General features: G+C 47.6%; 1 protein-coding gene across 1 annotated transcript in view; it reads left to right on the top strand.

Annotated features, from left to right (window-relative positions):
- The window catches only part of RhoGAP100F (Rho GTPase activating protein at 100F), a 162,956-nt gene that overhangs the window by 125,711 nt on the left and 18,160 nt on the right, over positions 1-19,085 (top strand). Inside the window, exons 2-10 of the mRNA XM_075875820.1 lie at positions 3,502-3,707; positions 5,985-6,122; positions 8,654-8,923; positions 10,036-10,311; positions 11,079-11,278; positions 11,914-12,235; positions 15,136-15,325; positions 16,244-16,262; positions 16,969-17,206. Coding sequence (XP_075731935.1) covers positions 3,615-3,707; positions 5,985-6,122; positions 8,654-8,923; positions 10,036-10,311; positions 11,079-11,278; positions 11,914-12,235; positions 15,136-15,325; positions 16,244-16,262; positions 16,969-17,206 — 1,746 coding nt within the window. The 5' untranslated portion in view covers positions 3,502-3,614. The remainder of the gene's footprint in view (positions 1-3,501; positions 3,708-5,984; positions 6,123-8,653; positions 8,924-10,035; positions 10,312-11,078; positions 11,279-11,913; positions 12,236-15,135; positions 15,326-16,243; positions 16,263-16,968; positions 17,207-19,085) is intronic.

Raw genomic sequence — 19,085 nt, 5'->3', positions numbered from 1 at the left:
TAACATGCCTTCTTGCAAACTTACGAAAAATGTACAAATGCATATATGTACTAAAGACTCACTAGGCTCTACTATGTATTGAATTTATGGGCATATATGGCAGCAGACTCATTTCGAGCTGAAACAGGTACAACTTATGCTATGATCTGTGCTACAAGTTTTAGCAGTAAAGATATTTTCAGTGAATGCGACAACGAAGTAAACAATCTCAGACATTCACAAGGTGTGCATCTCATCAGCTGTACAAGTCGAAAAGCCTTATGAAATGACAAAAACTGTAGCGCATGCAAAAAAAAGGGCCATGGTCAGATGCAAAGCAGCGCATATTCACTCACCGGCCAACACGCCCACATTGTGCAAGATTATTCCGTCTTCGTAGACACTCTCCGAGCGATTTGCCAGTGGCAAATTTTCACGCTGGAGGCTGCGCAGCCGGACGTAGGTGAAGCGCAGCAGCTGACATGGTTCACAGCCTTCAGACACGTTTGCTTCGCAGTAGCGACCCGTAAAGCCTGGCACACAAGCTCGCATTGATATATCCAAGCTGAATTACAACGGAGCTTCGCAATGCCGATTGACAAAAAGTAGAGCAGCTAACCGCGGACAATTTCAACATATTAACCGACAGAAACGCAATCGATGCCAATGGGTTGCTGCTTTTTGAGCGTCAAGATAATCTCAATACTTGAACTAAAACAATCATCGCTTCTGTATTATTAATAAAAGTAAAACAAAAAAATCTTTTATTTAATTTTTAATAAAAAAAGACGTAGTAACTACTCTTCTAGCGGTTTTTCAGCCGCGTTGAGCGCCCCTAACAGGGAAAATGCACACTAATTCATCCGACCGCTAAAAGACGAGTTAGTAGTTATACTATAGGCGCAAACGACGAAACTCGCCGCGGTCGATTTTTTCGCCCTCTACGGCCATCGCGCGAACTTGAGAGTGTCCGCGGCCTGGTCGTAGTGCGTAACCAGTCTTACGCTTTGACCTGCAAGGTGGTGCCCGTGGGATATTTCTCTTGTGCGTTGTAGGACAATAAAAAATTCGCAGCGTGCGCGTTAACTAAAAGCCGAATTCTCCTGTCTCTCATTCCCCCTTAGCAGCCATTGGCATGTACGTTGAGCACTATTTGAAAAGAAAGGGTTGCTAGGTTACACTCGCTGGGCGTAACCTCCTTGGTTTTGGTAAGGTTTAGTGAGCGCTGGGCCGCAGTGCCATGAATACAGTGAACTAGTATATACCATGAACTTGAGGTGGTTAAAGGTGGGAAGTAGACCCGAAGCGCAAGCCGGAAGAAAGTGTGCGTGTGCCACCTCTCGTTTAGTCCTTGGAATGTCCGCTGGATGGCGGTGCTTCTTTATGGGGAATATATGATGAAAAGATGCGAGATGGTTGTACTTGGAGTGTTGAATAGATGGACGAACGGACACACAGACAGATGCATGGATGGACGCATGAACGGACGCAGGGATGGGCACACGAACAGACGCACGCACGGACGGGCGGATGGACGCATGGACGGTCACACAGACGGACGCATGCACGGACGGAAGCAAGAACGAATGGACGGACGAATTCTTCGTCCCACTCTCCATCGTTCACTACGTGGATATGCTGCCATTTTTTTATCTATATAATCTCTGTTTCAGTTCCCTGCGACATAACATACGATATGACAGTGCCCTACGGTACCACATTTCTACGATCAGTTCCCTACGATATAACAAAGAGTGTTTCAGCTGCGCTTACGTCGTCGGATATTTGTTGGCCTTACGACTGCCTTCCTTTTTTGTGTTTGTGTGGGTGAGTAGTGCTGTTTGCCCAATTCCTGTGACGCATATTCGTTTGTGATTGACCACGATTGCATGACACCCCGTGACTGCATGGCACGCCGTAACGAAATGAGATTTCGACGTCGCACAGCCCCCCCCCCCCCCCACATCCCTTCCCTTTTTTTTTCCAGTGGCAATGTTCTTCCTCCCCTATACGACGCAGTCCTCTCTTTTGCCGTTTATGATATACCGTGACTTCATGACATATCGTGACTATACAGCTGGCATGCCGACAAACCTAGACGCCAAAGTGCTTCACCTCTAAAATAGAGAGAAATCAAGAAGCAAACGAGAAATAGAGAGATAAAGGAGGAAGAAAATTTTAAGAAAAGTATAAGCGAGAAATATTAAGAAATTGGTAAAGCGAGGTGATGCAATAAATAGAAATAGAGAGAGCAAAACGACAACAATGATCAGATAAAGAGAATAAAAAAGGAAACCGAAAAAAAAAACAACAAGAAAGGCTGCCCAGCCTCGCAGTTCGTACAGCCCTGACACAACTAGTGTGATGGTGACGCAGTTTTTTTTTTTATGAGCACTTAAAGCCGAAATGTATGTCTGTTGTTTTAACTATACCATTGCCATCCAACACCGAGCATCTTCGCAGCATTCTTTCTGAATACATCAGATGTGCGGTGCGTTACATGGTCTCCTCAATCTGCTCACGAACGTATGACCGCGTGCTGAGTACCAGTTTGCCGGCCGTACGAGCATACCTTGTTGAGACAGGCTTTGCCGTTTGTTTTTATTTATAGCTTCTATGCATAACGCGTGGCCAATTCTTTGTTTCACATGAGGAGTCTTCACTTATTTCAAGCATCGACGTGATGAAACGGCTCGGGGGTTTCAGGTGAAAACGTAAAGGACTTACTTTAAAGAAAATGCATTACATTTGTATAGGTGCAGATAGTCACTAAAAACCACTAAATGTTCGCATTTTTTATTCGAGCAACTAAGTGCCTCGGTACCTACTTCACAGCCTTAAACCAAGAAAGCTTTCCCGCGCAACAGGTTTCGTTTGCGGTTAGATGTAACTCAAGCTCACTCCGGTTAACGGAACGTTGTCGTTAGTCAGATTAGCGTGCACAGGCATTTGCAGGGTACCCCTTAGAGGGAGGTGAAAGTTCTTAGCGGCACCATTCTCTCTGTTATGCCAATGTGTGGTGCTGACTTGGCACCCGTTGATCACTGTGTAATCATATCACTGTGTGGGGGCTCACTTTGCACCCTCCCCACGTTTTAGGTGACTAAGGGGTGCCCCCCCCCCCTTTTTTTCTCCCCCCACCGCCTGGGCTCATTCCTACGTTGGCGCGCACGTGCAGTTAACTTTCAGTCTCCCCGTGTGGCTGTTTATACCCCTACCTAACCGCTTTTATTCATTCGTTTAAATCGAACTGCAATACAACACGATTAGACCGTCGTTTTTTTTTTAATTTCAAGTACGGATGCATTACAAGCACAAGTGGACCACAAGTGTCTAAAAAATTCGTTTCTTCATCGTCCGCTTATAAGCGTGACAGTTGTTTCTTTACCCGTACTCCAACATCATGAAGGTTGTGGCACTTGTCCGTGCATCCATGACGGCAAAATCGTGCCCTCTTATTATCGCGAAAGGTGAAACTGTTTTTTTCGTCCGCTTATATCCGGACTTTGTTTATCCGTGTAGCAGCACCACGGAGGCCACCGTCGCAGGAGGCACAGCAGGCGTCGTCGTAACAACAGCAGCATCGGTGTGAACACCAGGAGGAGGAGGGTCCCCGGAGGCCCGCCGGCGGCCACATGAACCACCCGCCTGGACGCCCGCCGCCCCGCCTCGGAGAAAAGGTCAAGCACATCATCGCCGCCAGGATGCTCTGCTGTGGACGCAAAAAGGTGCGCCGCGTCTGTCGCACGGTGTCGCTGTCTTATCCTAATTGAGAACAAAATGAGTTACAAGGACGGATTAATCTTCCTGCAAGGCTAGTCAAATGTAAAAATAGCTACAGTAGGCACAGTATCTGATGCATCAGCTTGAGTTTGTTCCTGCCGTTTATATCACTGCAACCGATCATTAGGACTTCAGCCAGTGCATGCGGAAGCCGACGCCTAGTAGCAAAAATGGTGGCATTCGTGTCGAGGCCTTTCTGATATTGAGAGAGAGAGAGAGGGAATTTATTTACAGAAAGGTAGAGAGGTCGACCTGAGCTATAGCTTGCTCTGGCCTGCTACTCTACACTGGGGAAGGGTGACGGGGGAGTGAAAGAGTGATGAACGACGATGGTAAGGTAGAGAGATGATATGCTCTTATTAGGCTGGGTAACTCTACAGACGTGCTTCTACAGACGTCCAGTGGCTTCTAAGAAAGCGATGATGGCTCGTATAACCACATGTGTGCTGCTGGCGTCAGGCCAAGGACCTAACACAACCTCATCGGTTAATGGTCAACTAAAATATCGGCCAATCGAAGATATCAGTTGCTGACGTTCGCTTGCATATGCTGGGCAGTCGCAAAATATATGTTCTAGCGTTTCTGGCAACCGACAGTGACCACAATTGGGACCTGTGTCATTACAGCCAATCAAGTGGGTGTAGCGTCTCGTGTAAGCCACACCGAGGCGAATGCGGTGGATAATGCATGAGATGATAGTGAATTAAACTTGGATGCAGCCTAAGTGGAGAACTAGAGAACGACGTATTTGTTAAGAGTCATGTGCGAAATATTGTCCACGTGACAGACGCCATTTAAAACGTATGGGCACTGAACAATCTTCGCCGTCGAGTAGTCCTTTTTCAGTGAAATGAGCATGCGAAGGCGTTACGCGAAGAAATACATAAAGTTTGAACCTATTTGGTTTGACCGTGTGGCACCGTGCGAATTGTGTCAAATCGCAAGGCATTGTGACTTTAAATATATACTCTGGGTGCCTCGGCAGTCATCTTGAAAATGTTCATATACAGTTTTTGTTAATGTATCGAAGCGGGCGCACCTTTGAATCTGACATATCCCAACCTATGGAATCCACAATGAACATAAGACTAGCAACCAAGCTGAATTTTGTTAGGCTGTCAGTAAATCATTAGTCGATTAAAATAATTTTTTCTGAAAAAATGTTTGCCTCCCGAACTAATCCAGCTTGGGAAACGCCACGGGTGATTAAGCAAAATAGGCTCATCAAAGAGCAGCTTCGTGCATTCAGTTATTTCTACTGTATAGCATGGAAGTGGTGGAAGCTTCAAAAAGATGACAGCGAATCAGGGGACACGTCAAATTACTGGGGGTTGTTGGATGAAATGTGCGTTATCTGTTTAGCATTCATGAAAACTCAAGGAGTGTGCGGTGGGAGTAAGATGCGGAAGACCTAAATGTACATTTATATAAACAAGACACTAGAGGGAAAAGGTAGACAGTGCTGCGCTGGTCCCGTCTTTTGTGTTTCTTTCTTTCTTTTTGTATTTCTTTCTTTTTGTGTTTCGTCTACAGGCATAGTTTTAGGCTTTCCATGTCTTATTCAGAACCTGTCGAAACAAAAGAATGTGTAATGCATGATTATGAAAAAATAGAGGCGGGAAGTCACTGATTCTAGTGATATATAGCTCCAAGCGTCACCTGGCACTACAGGTTCATTATATGTGGATGCTGTGGAAGAGAAATCGGAAAAATGGCCGCTGAACTGGCCGAACCTAGATGGAGGCTAGTTGAAAGTTCGTTGGATGTCTCATTAATACGATTGATCGTGATTGCTTTAATATGGTTAAACTGCTTTGACGCTCGCATGGAAGCGAAGCTACGAGAAATGCAGCAAAGGACGATGGAAGGTTGCGCAGGATGATTAAATCAAGAGATTCACCGCAATAATGCAGAATCAGCTTGTGTGAGACACGGAAACTTGATATTACCGAGGGGGACTGTCTTATAGGAGTGGACACAGGGGTCATTCAGGAGTCTAGAATTAGACACAGTGATTACGGTGATAATGATGATGCGTCGGAAACGTGTCTTCCCACTCGTTCGTACAATTTCCTTCAAGCCATTGTCATCGGGTGGCACACTTTAAAGAACACCACACGGTTAAAACTGTAGTCCTGCCCCTCGGCGTTCCTTATAATCATATCAAGGTTTTGGCACGTGAAACACCAGTCAATGAATCGATTGTTAATGATGTATCGCAGGAGAACCACGAGGGTGACCTGGTGGTGTGCGTCGAAGGCGGCAGCGAGACGTGGGGTCCCCGGGTGGGGGCGGTCAGACCCCGGCTGGCGCCGGGAGCCCCAGCTCCCGAGATGGTTTTGCAGGGGGACTTCCGAAAAGTAAGTTACTGGCGAATTCGCCATTTTTTAAAAGCTTGTTGCTGAAATACGGAAGCCACGAAGTTCACGCACGTGTAGGTACAGCGAGGATCGGAACGTGACACAGTATACGTAACCCCACATAGATGCAATTTTCACATAAAGGAAAGTGCCCCTGCGAACATGACCGCTTCGCTAAAAGTATGGTTACTGTATATGCTACCATGGGGTAGCAGAGCTGTGCATCTGTTTTTAAACGCCGCTGGCAACCCTGAACGGCGAAAACACTGACGTCTGAGCCAATTTTTGTATTTGGTGACAACATCTCTGCACCGAATTAAATTGACAACAGCCATCAATCACCAGACAAGTTCATCGCTGGCCGATGACACGCCAAGCTTGTCGCCTGCGAAAGCCCAGTGCAGTTTTTCCTCATGTAGCAGTGGTTGCTAGCAAGGCAAGCCTGTAAGCTGGTGGACCTACGTGCAACCCTGCTCCCTAAACGTATCATATACAGCCACCCCTGCTGCAACGTTACCGCAGCGCCACATGTAAAAACATGTTTTTGTCAAATAAGGCATAGGTGGCGCCACAGTATGGTTCTGTTGAATGGAAATGTTAAGTGCCGTCATCGGAAGATGACGAAATTTATGTAGTAAACGTTAACTTAAAAAGCCCGCGAAGGAGTCTTCTGAGAAGTTACATTAACAATGAACTTAAAAAGCTAAACGCTTCTGCCTCACGAGGCGAAAAATCCGAAGTGTGACACCCATAGTCCAGGCACTGTCAGTCACGTGATAGTGGTGCCATATGGGTCATGGAAAATGTTCTCAGTGGCGCAGGCTTAAAGAAAAAAAAGTTTTGTCTTGCTTCTACTATAGTGGGTGGTAACGTTGAGAATTGCCTGTACTACTGTAATCACTCGCATAACTCTCGCACTTTTTTGGGCGGAGAACCGATGCAAAGTTGGGGGGTGCGAGAATTACGCGGGGAAAACTCACAAAAACGTACAGAGCGAAAAAGAAAACAAATTGGCCGCAAATCGGGATTCTCACACCACCAACTAACAGCAAGCTTTGAGAAGTACTAACTATAACTTACTTCAACAATAAAAGCACTGGTTCAACACAAGGAGAGATTTATTTAAGACACAAAAAGTGCAAGCGAACAGTCGAGAATTTGAATGCCATACGGAAAGGTTGTGGGCGTTGCGGGCGTAGCGGTAGCGTTTGTCACTCAACTGGAGCCCTCAAACGGTAAGCGTAGGACGTTAGTGTTTTGCTGATGGCTATTTAACAGAATCGTCGGCAGTTTCCTTTTGAAGAAATAAAGTTTACCATAAATCCTAGCCTTAGGCACATGGCAGTCCCAACGCGTATTGGTGGCTTTCAGCCACCGTCACCAGTAGCGATCACATAACTCGTCGACTCCGAAGGGCCTACCAGCGGCCCTGTCGCCGTTGTTTAGCGCTTTATCTACACAGCTGCTTGAAAGCAGCTGTGTAGTTTCAGTATCGCCCCATAACGTGACAAGATTACCGACACAACATAAAAAACACGCCGCGACGCGCACTTACCACTTTGACTTTGCTTGAATTGGATTGAATCTTCGTGCAATAATAGTACGATTGATGCTTAAGAGATGGCGTCAGATGCTGCGCGCTATCACCATCAATGGCTGGAATGAGCAGACGACATTATTTCGGCAATTTTTAGGGGTGCGTTATTTACTTGAGGAAAAAAAAAGAAATCGTATTTTTGTTGGGCGATGTGGAGGGTGCGAGAATTACGCGAGTAATTTCGGTATAGCACAAAATATCTTGCACTAATCTTTTTCTTGTATAGGCGTTCGCGTAATTCTAAATCCTGAGCTAATTGCCGCTTCACTACAGCGCGGTAGTGCCGCTCCACTATACTGCGGCAGGAGAGAGTGGATGACTGTCGAAAGAGCGAAGCCGTTGCCCACCTTCGACAGGCTCATTCTCACCCATATTTGATCTCCTCTCATTGGTTCACCCTTTTTACCAAGTCACGCCCTCTCCCATCTTGACGCTGCGCAGCCAGTCCTTTCCTACCAAATCCCCCTCTCTCCACGCGCGAGACCTTTCGGTCAGCGCTACGCCAACGGACGACGAAGCCTCGACCTAAAAAAGCTTCACAATTAAAAAAAATATTCGTTTTGTGAAGAAAATTGAAGGACACTTTGTAAATTAAAAAGTTTGTTTGGCGAAAGCTTGTAGCCATTCGACCGACTATGTCATCACGTTTTTTTTTTTCATAGTTTTAAATTTTTATGTTGCATTGTTGATGCTTTTCTCTTATTGTTTTGTTTTTTATTTTAATTTTGTGGCCGCTGTGCCATCCTGTGATTGGTGAGAGAGTGTGAAGGAAAGAGGCCACAGCTGACGCCATTTTATGGGGCACGGGCGCACGCCGCTCACCGCGAGTATGGAACACCGAAGGTTTTCGGCTCAATATCGGACGCAGTGAACCTGATCTATAGCGCCATGCGGGAGGGACTCGATTACACCGATCCGCGGTGCTCATTCACAGGTGAGCGGCATCTCCAGCGAGGTGTTCCGCCAGATCGAGGCCGTGGAGAGGGAGTACGACGCCACCACGGCGGCCCACCTGGAGGCCGTGCAGAAGCGCGGCGAGATGGTGGTGCGCGTGCTCGACCCGCGCTGCCTGGGCCGCGCTGGGGCGCAGGCGGCGCGGCGCTACGCGCAGGGCGGCACTGCCTTCGTCGAGATCGTCAAGCGGCCCGGACAGACGCTCGGACTCTACATCCGGGAGGGAGATGGTGTGCGTACGCAAGAAGGGGTCAGTGTACCGTTTGATACACGACATGCACTGTCACTAATGGGTGTGTGCTAAACCTCGTGGTAGACGGCTATATGGAGTAGTTGGTGACTTTGCGTCTAGTTCTAAGTAGGACAATTCCGTGGGGTGTTCGTCTCCTGCGCCACTCTGGAGAGGGCACACTTGAAGGAGTCAGTGTACTGTGTAAATGTATGTACAATGCCACCTATTGATGTGTTCTAATTTGTGCCGTAGGTGGCTAATTGCAGAGCTGAATCGATAGCGGTGATGTCATGTCTTTTTATAATTTTCACTTATATATTCCGTGTTCGTCTTTTGGTTTTTTCTGGCAAGCGCACACAAGAGTAGGTTACTTTATCATGTAATATGCAGGGATAACAATGAAATAAGTAGTGTTGAAATAAGTAGCAATAAGGGATACATTTAGTAGTAATAAGAAGCGATGGCGGCGAAAGAAAAGCGCAGCCGGCAAAAATGAAACTGTCGTCGTTGGGTATGTTCCGCTATCCGCCATATATGGCTGAATGTACAGCAGAGATTTGACGCTTTATTCTAAAATGGCGATTATTTCAGCTGTCGATTTCTTGCATCACCCTGAAGATCACTCACCGAAAAGGTGTACTGCGTGAAATACAAAATGTTACCAGTGGGTTTGCTAAAGCTTACTGCCGAGGGCTAAGTAAACAACTTAAAGGACAGCTAAATTGACTTCAGTGATTTTACGTTCTATTCTAATAAAATGGATTTTTTTAGGTGTATCTTTTGCCTCGTCCTAAATAGCAAACACAGGATGGGGCTGGTGGACTGCGTAATAGTATGTATTACGCCGCCAATGGCTACACCAATACTTACCGTAGATGGCTATAAATAGCTACCTAAGTTAGCAGCGGCGATGTTGCGTCTTATTCTAATAAAGACTATTCTGTCAGGTGTGCACCTCTTGCATCGTCCTGGAGAGCGCACATGGGAAGGGGGTCGTTTTACTGCGTGATAGTATTTGTAATGGTATTTTCAATGTCACCGATTAGTGCATTTCAACGTTCACTGTATATGTCTAAACCGACAGCGGCAATTCTGCGTCTCATTCACAATCATCACCCGATTCCGCTCAGGTATTCATCTCTCGCATCGCACTGGAGAGTGCGGTGTACCACTCGGGCCTGCTACGCGTGGGTGACGAGATACTGGCCGTGAACCTCGTGGACGTGCGCAACATGAGCCTGGACGACGTGGTGATCATCATGTCCATACCTCGTCGACTGGTGCTCGCCGTGCGCTCCAAGGGCGCCGGCGGTCCCGGAGGGCGCTCGGGGGCGCTGCCACCCGTACCGCCCATGGCAGCCGAGAGGCAGCGGCCGCCCGTGGTCATCGTCAAGAGGGGCGTCCAGGTACATTTGCACTATACCACCGAGGTAGACAAGGTGACAGGATTCTTTGCGTTACCTTCCGAGAACACGGGACTATAGTTCGTACTAAGGAATGGCACGATGAAAACGAGAGACGGAAGGAAGCCGTCACCGTCTGTCGAGCTCACCGTGTGTGCACATAAGAATTCATTTTCTTGGAAGGTTTTCACACGCATATGGTTACCCCACCCTCAACGTTGGGCGCTACTGCGATCTCGTATCTATAGAGTATATGAACTGTATGAACTATTGAAATACGAAAAAAACGCGTATCATCAAGCAAGAAAAATTAAGGAGGTAATGCAATTTTTTCTTCCTGGATGGTACGCATCTTTTTGCATTTCAGTAAGCATGTACCAACTAGCCCGCAGCTATGTGGTCAAGCCCCAATCCATTTCTGCACGAGGCATGCCTACCATGTCGCCGACCGACGTCTTTGGTGTTTTAAGGACCAGTGGTCAACTTTACTATCGACGACCAGTATGAATACAGTTCACTGCAGGGGTGGGGCCGATAAAGAGAATAATTGGTCCGTGTGTCAGCTTCACCGCAATGCATAGTTGCTATCAGTATTTGGAAGACAGACGCGCACTTCTGCTAACTACAGGTCGCATATACAGTAACTCTTCTCGCATCACCAGCACCGCGTCGATGTATACCAAACGCGGCCGAATCGGATTGCAATACCGACTTAACCCGGGACACGTATCCATTTCATCTGAACGATGTTCTTTGCATCCACGCCTCAGGAAGCCGAGGACGACCTTCAGAGCGAGAATGGCATGGGCGGCGGCCTGATGGAGAACCCGTACTACAGCAGCACGGTGCCGGTGCGGAGGCAACCGCAGCCCCCGCACCGCTACCCAAAGACACTCGAGAGCCTGGCGGAACAGGTGCACGCCTTCCGGGACAGCCCGCACATGGAGCGCTCATCGGTGGCCAGGAACAGGTGAGCCACTTGCGCTGGTGGTGTCGCTACAGACACCGTTTTCTAATCTATCTCGCTACTGAAGTACTTATTTACCCGCCACGGTGGTCTAGTACGCGCCATCACACCAACATATTTAGTCGTGGCCCGTGCAACCAGCGTTATTATTCCCCATTTGGGCCAAGATTGGCGCATTGCCAGGCGATTAGTCGTCTTTTTGCCACCACATTCCATTAATAATAATAACTATTGGTGTCTCGCGTCCCAAAACCACAATATGATTATGATGATGGTCGTAGTGGAGAACCCTGGAAGTTTCAACCACCCCAGTTTGTTTAACACACACCTAAATCTTTATACACGGGCATCAAACATCTACGGGCTTCCCGTTGAGCCATCGAATAAGAAATCCGTACATGAACTACACTTACACAAAGTTGAAAGTTTTAAACGCGAAACAGTTACCACGTTACTCCGCTATGCCACTGCCAGTGCAGCCGCCGCGTGCTCGGACCTCATCGCAATCTTGATCCGATTCGGTTTGTCTCGCGCGAAGCCGGCTAAAATGAAGCTGTTTCTCACAGGCCACGTGACGACACATTACGAGAACGTTCAACGTTTTATACCATCCACATCACTGGACGTCTGTGACGCAGGTACTGGGACGAACACGACCGAGGCATGTCGACGCGGCGGCTTCTGCGCACCGAGAGCGAGCAGCGGCTCATGCAGCCCGAGATGATGCAAGGCCCGCACGGGGGACGATATTACTCGCTCAGGCCCTCGGCCACGGGCGGTGGCATGGTGTCCCTGCACCACGCTGCGCAACACCATCACCAACAGCAGCAGCAGATGGCCCCTGGGGGCATCCTGCGGCGCAGGTCACTCATGGAGAGCTGCTCGGACACCGAGGTACAGTCCGGCAGGAGACCGCCGTCGGCCATGGGAGCACCATTCATGGTGGCCCCGACGCACGGGGTACGTACGGAGCTCAGCAGCCCTTACACTCTTTTCGTGTCGAAATTCCAGTACTATACTTATTTACAACTCAAGAATCAATACAAGCTCGGCCTTAGAACTGTGGTGCACCTACCATTAAACTGTGCAAGATAGTCATGACAGGTTTCACCTGCGTTTCACAAACAATGTGGTTTCACTAGCAAAAATTCTCACCAGTAAAAAAAAAAAAAGCACACAATATTTGCTATGCACGTTTTGTAGTGTTTTCTATTTTCGTTTTATTTGATGTCATTAATTTCATTTATTCTTCATTTGACACCTACAATTATGCAAAATGCGCCGTTACTTGTGAGCTAAGGAAACCTCTTTTTTACTGTACAATTTTATCTAATAATCAGAAAAAGGTAATGGTATTTGCGTGCATATAAAAGTTACGGTAATTTAGAGATAGAGATCACTAAACGGGACTGGCACTGCGTAAGTGTAACTTATTCCGGCTAGGAAACGACTTCACGCGACTTTTGTAGCAATAGCAAAATCATTGAAGTATACATTAAATGACTAAAACATGTCAAAGACGATAAAAAGATAATCCTCATAATTGACGCAATCACCCTAACCTATCCTTATTTTTTGCTGTGAATCGTTATAAAGGCCTATCTGTGAGTGGCAATAAGTTATACGAACCAGAACCAAACTTTATGCACTAAAGATACAGGGGAAGCAATATCAGAGTTGGGGCTGGCTGGCATTCAACGATAAAATTTACTGGCGTGAAAAAAAATCAGTGAAATATTTGAGTACACTGGTTGTTGGGGTGAGTTGGTAAGACATCTGCTGTAGTGTGCACACTACTGCGCCAGTTATACAGCTAGAAAGCGAAAGACAGTGAAAGACAGATGGCTATTGGTTTTGAAATTTCCTCATTCCTTCCTATCAGTACTTTATTCATCGTCGTTACCATTGCGCTGTACTCCCACAGAGAGAGAGTGAGAGAGAGAGAGAATAAAATTAGAGAAAGGCAGAAAAGTTAGTCAGAAATTAAAGCATCCGGTTTGCTATCCTGCACTAAGGGACGGGAGAATGGGGAAGAAAGATGGGAAAGAAAGCGAAGAGCAAAATAAACACGCGAAAAAGAAAACAAAGTGATCTGGGGTGCTATAGTCTATTCAATAGGCCATCACCACGCAAAAAAGTTCAATAAGGTCATCACTGATTTTCTGTGCGAAGACAGATCATGTCGCCTTTCAAGCACTGACTGTTCTGACAAGGGTCTGTAGTCAAGGCGAGCTAACGCAGCAGCTAGGTGCCGTCTCTGCACGCTGTAACGAGGGCGATAACTGAGTGCGGGCAGACAGCGGATGAGTGACGAAAACGCTCGTCCACTGCTCTTGCATGTGGACATAAAAACATTAAATTACGGCCTTGTAACAATTGGTCCCGCATAAAGACTTACCACATTTCTTTCCGTGGGTTCGACGCAGCGAGCAATTGAAAGTAATATGACGGGTGTGATCTTACGAGGCAAGAGGAAAACAAGGTAGGTTAGAGGACCAGCAGATGTTAGGGATGTCTTAGTTGAAATGGTGCAAAAGAATTGGGCATGGGCCGGACACGTAGCACGTTGGGAAAATAGCCGCTGATCATTAAGAGTAACAGGCTTGATTCCAAGAAAAAAAGCAAGCGCGTGACAGTGAGGCCAAAAGTTGAGTGGGTTGATAGATGGATGAAAAAAAAAACTTTATTTTTCATCTGGCGTGTTTGTGGGCTGGGCTCTCGCCTAAGTGTCGGCTAGAAGATCTTGCCTCCTAGTGGCTTCCTCGGCCTACTGGATTGCCCATAGCTGATCATCCAGGGCTGAACTGAGCAGCAGAACCAGCCAACGCGGAGGCTGTCGGTGGAGGCCGCGCTCTCATTACTGTGTTTTAATCCCTGGCATTGCCATAGTATATCTTCTAAGGAAGCTCGTGCATGACAATCTTTGCATTGAGCGCGGTCGCGTAGATCTCTATATACACAGCATGTAGTAGCACTGGATTCCTATAGGATCTGGTTTGTAATTGTCGTCATTGGACAGACTGTACCCTGTTCAGTTTATGGTGAGGAGGAGGTAAACATGCCTCTATAATTTATAGTATATATTCATTGAATGTTGTCATTCGGTCCTCCCACTCCCTCATATTTGGAAATTCTGACGACGAATCAACATTTTTTGTAGCCCGGAAAGTGAGTCCTCGAGCAACGTTGTGTGCCACCTCGTTAGGGTTGATATCTCCTGCGGTGTCGGGAATGTGAGCTGGGAACCAGAGTATGCAAACGCATCTGTCGTCTCGGATGCTTTTGCCTGTTCTAAGAATACGCAGTGCTTCAGGAGAGATTCTGCCACTTGCAAAGTTTCGTATAGCTGCTTGTGAATCGCTGATTATATAACACACGTCAATTTTTGATATGGCCAAAGCTATAGTCATCTCTTCCGCCGTTTCAACGCGTCTCGTGCGTATTGCCAGACAGGTGCTACATTGCTTCTTGTGGTTAACTACTGCCACGACGAAGCAGATTTTGTGTTTGTAACGAGTGGCATCTACGAAGAGCGCTTCTTCATTGTTTCCGAAGCTCTTTGTCATCGTCTTGGCTCTGCTCAGCCTGCTACCTGCGTTGTGCTGAGATTAAGAGTTTTTCGGTGATAATATGGCTGTAGCAAGCACACGACCGGTTTGAATGGTGGAGAGTAGCAGAAGCTTTTGCCCTAAAGTGGCGTAGTTGGGCTGAGAATGATGATTAGGATGATGATGATGATGATGATGATGATGGTGGTGGCAACGACTGACCCTTGTGCAGCGTCTGAAAGTAACTACAGCAAAGCAGTCCTCTCTGGGCCTGATGCAAAACGTGCATTCATTTTTCCTTCCTGACCACAGCAACACCCTCGCACGCTGACAGGGCGCTCCAACTCGCTGCCTCGCGGCGTGGCACTCGGGGTGCTGGACCCGCGTCGGGCGCTGCGTCACGGTGTGCGATTCGAGCGCGCCACCTACGACTCACAAGAGGACAGCGACGGAGCACTGTCAGCGCCGGAACTGCCTTCGGGAAGGCCTCGCAGGCCCAAGGGTGAGAACTCCGCTGCCAGTGCAGCAGCAGCAGTGCCCCTAGCTGGGCTATAAGGGCTACGTGTACTCCGTTTCGTGCGCAACACGGAGGGCTGAGGAAAATATCAGCACTGAAGTTGTTATACAATGTTGCGTATAGTCGAGTGCAGCTTTCGTATAGGTCGTGGCATTACCACATTAAAGGGGATTTGCACAAGTTTGAACGTTTTGATTTAAGGGTGCTATTCTGGATACTAGGCTTCTGCCTTGTTGAGAAGTTTTGTAATGGCTGTATTTTAAGCCCGTCAGAGAGACCATCACAGCCCCCTGGGCTAATCAGAGTTGACCAGTGGCAGAATTTGACAATGTCACAGATAACATCTCAGGATAGTTGTTAACATAAGTTTATTGTTAATTGTCATGATATACACGACCAAAAAGTTGTGCATTACTTCCGGAAGAGTGTTTATATGCAGGCGTCATGGGGCCTGATGTAACACATTGCACAAGCCTTATTCTTTTATGCTTTGAGACAAGGCCCAACAATTGCTCTATAGTCGAATGCAACGTGAGAAAGCAGCAGAGGCCCAAGCTCTGATGACTCAAGCGCGGTAGCCGATTGTCTCTGCCGACTAAAGTAGTTTCGCTCTTGTACTTGGCGTTCTTTTCCGACAGTGGGGTCACCGACAGTGCGGATTATGACGTAAGTTTTGTGCACACGCTTATTCGTGTAGGCTTACGGGCATTCGCTTCTGAGGTGAATATTCCACTGTATTGGAAAGTTCTACCTAGGTATAAAGGCATCGCAGTTGTCAGCCCATAGAACGTATGGGACCCTACCAGGTGGAGTGTTTGTACTTGGTGTTAAAGGGGCTACTGGAACTTGGAAGTTCAGTTTACTCTGCCATAATAATCTCCTATTTACAGAGATGGTTCTGAGCAAGTGGGAGGCAAGGTAAATGCTGATTATACATCTCATGTTGATAATATTATCAATTTTCGCATGCCACACTTTCTGACATTGACGCTACATCGACGCTACCGCGACGTCGATCCACTGTGAATTCTGGTGACGTCATGTACCAGTACTGCTGGTCATGAAATCATATACATTCTAGATGGGTGCTTGTGCCTCCTCCAAGTGGCCACAGAACGAAGCGGCCGTGGAAACGTCATGATACCATGCGCGAGCGCGTCGCCAAAAGCCCATACTGCGTTGTGATATCAGGGTAGAGTAGGAACCGAAACTAGGTTCTAAATTCAACTGCAGTTACCTTTTTAGAGTGCACTCCCGCTTACCACTACTTGCAGGCTCTTGAAGAGTTGGCCTTTGAATGGAAGCAAAAAAAATCGTGTCAGTGCCTCTTGAAAGCCTGTCAATTGAAGAATGTCCTTAAAGAATATCCTTCTGCGAAGGGTTTTACTTTGCCTGCGTGTGTGTTTATGTGTGTTTGTGTGTGGGTGCGCTTAAGCGTGTGCGTCGGCGTGTGTGTGTATTTGTATGTTCGCTGCGTGTGCGCCAGTGCATGTTTGTGTGTGTGCGTGCACGCTTAACCACGTCCAGAGGTGATGCCTGTGGCTCATTTCCGTTCGTGCACCGATTTCTGCTGCAGCATCGGCGAGCGGCGGTCCGTTGGCGGGTCCCCTGATGAGCGGCGGGGGCACGTTGCCCGGCGTCTTCTCGTCGTCCGAGTACCGGGCCTGGATGCGCCGTGCGCCGTCCACCTCGGCACTGTACGAGCGCGTGGGGCGCCTCTCCTCCACGGCATCTTCGACGGGCCTCAGCGCCAGGGCCATGGTGCACCCGCAGCTGTCCTCTTCTTCGTCGGCCACGTCATCCCTGAGGCGGCCCCTGCCGCGGGTCGCCCACAGCGCCGAGAGTCTACTGGACTCTCTCAGACAGGTAAACCATGTGACCAAAGCACTCTTTGAAATGTACGTGGATGATGGAAAAAAGAAAACAGTCCCTTATGCATGCGGGTGGAGAAGAAGAAAAAATTGAAGCATATGCACGAGGTGAATGGTGACGAGTGGGGCAAAGCGGACGGACGCGCGGACGGACGCACAGAAGCCCGAATGGACCGATGGACACTTCGCCCCACTCATCATCATTGCGTGGATATGCTGGGTCACCCTTTTTATTGACATGCAATGCAATGGAACTGGCTACTGCGATGACACGGGACATACGACCCATGGCGTAAGGAGCTTCACCCCTAAAAAAAAAAACTCACAGGCATTCGACTAAGACGACTCGAAGGCTAAAGCCGTCTTCAGCTTCTTCTTCTAAGTCGATGTACTGACTCCCACCCCCCCCCCCCCCCCACCTCAGAAAAGTCTCTGCACTTCACCTGATTTTTAACTGCTTGCGGCATAGGTCGGCAAACTCACTGATTAGTCGACTCACTCAGACTCAGATCGAGCCGTGAGTCTCAGTCTAAGTGAGTCCGGGTAAGTAACAACTTGGTCAGTTTGCGTCCGAGTCAGTCCATACGCAGAAATTGTTCGTAAGTTTCAGTCCTAGCAAGCCCGGCTCAGTGAAATTTTGGCAAATCCGAGTCCGAGAAAACCCTGGGCGCAAAATATATTTCACGAGTGAGTCTGAGTGAGTTCCACAATTTTGCTGGTCTATTATGACCTCCGGGGTCGGCCCACCTTGACCAAGCGATGATTTCATTAGATGACTTCATTATGAAACGGCACGTCAATGTGACATCATGAAGACACCACAAATTTTAGCGATCTGTGACGTCTCGATGGCATCGTATGGTGACGTGGTCATTTGACTATTTTTCGCATGGCTTGCACTGACGCTGACGCCACCAACGTTCAATGTTGACGTTTAAAGAGTCATCTAAGTATTCCGCGTTAGAAATACAGGAGGTGCACTTGCTGCGGGATTTAAGCTAGACGATTTGAAACGCATTTGATGATCGAGAAGTCAAGGTGCCGCTGGGTACTTCTTTCAATGACTTGTATAGATAACACCACCTAAGTACTGTTGGTATAGCACACGGAACCGTAGCTATGCTGGCTAGAAGGCAAGCTCACGCTAGAGTGGCTATTGTAGTATAAATGCTTTATGTAATTTATTTCTGAACTAGAGAGAAACAGAGAGGGGCTATAAGTGGTAAGGTAGGCCGGAAAATAAATATGCCATTTAAATTTCTACGCCGCATTGAAGAAAGGGCAAGGGAACACATAAGGGCAAGAAAGGAATGAGTATGAAGAGAGAGAATATGGTGCTTTTAAAGATACCCTTAATGACCAGAGAAACGTGATAGCCCTTTAGCGAGACTACATGTGCGTGTAGAAACCTTCAGCAATGCCTTCATCACTTTCCGGTGTGAAGCTCGTACGCTCTAACATTACAAGACCAACCGATAGCACCTGGTCGTCGAGACGTGCTGCCGAGGGAACACATAAGGGCAAGAAAGGAAGAGTATGAAGAGAGACAGAATATGGTGCTTTTAAAGATACCCTTAATGACCAGAGAAATGTGATAGCTCTTGAGCGAGACTACATGTGCGTGTAGAAACCTTCAGCAATGCCTTCATCTCTTTCCGGTGTGAAGCTCGTACGCTCTAACATTACAAGACCAACCGACAGCACCTGGTCGTCGAGACGTGCTGCCGAGGGAACACATAAGGGCAAGAAAGGAATGAGTATGAAGAGAGAGAGAATACGGTGCTTTTAAAGAGACCCCTAATCAACAGAGAAGTGTGATAGTCCTTATGCGAGACTACATGTGCGTGTACAAACCTTCAGCAATGCCTTCATCA

This window comes from Rhipicephalus microplus, chromosome 10 (assembly GCF_043290135.1).
Source record: "Rhipicephalus microplus isolate Deutch F79 chromosome 10, USDA_Rmic, whole genome shotgun sequence".
Taxonomy (NCBI): Eukaryota; Metazoa; Arthropoda; class Arachnida; order Ixodida; family Ixodidae; genus Rhipicephalus; species Rhipicephalus microplus.
This window is presented reverse-complemented; position numbering and strand designations above follow the sequence as displayed.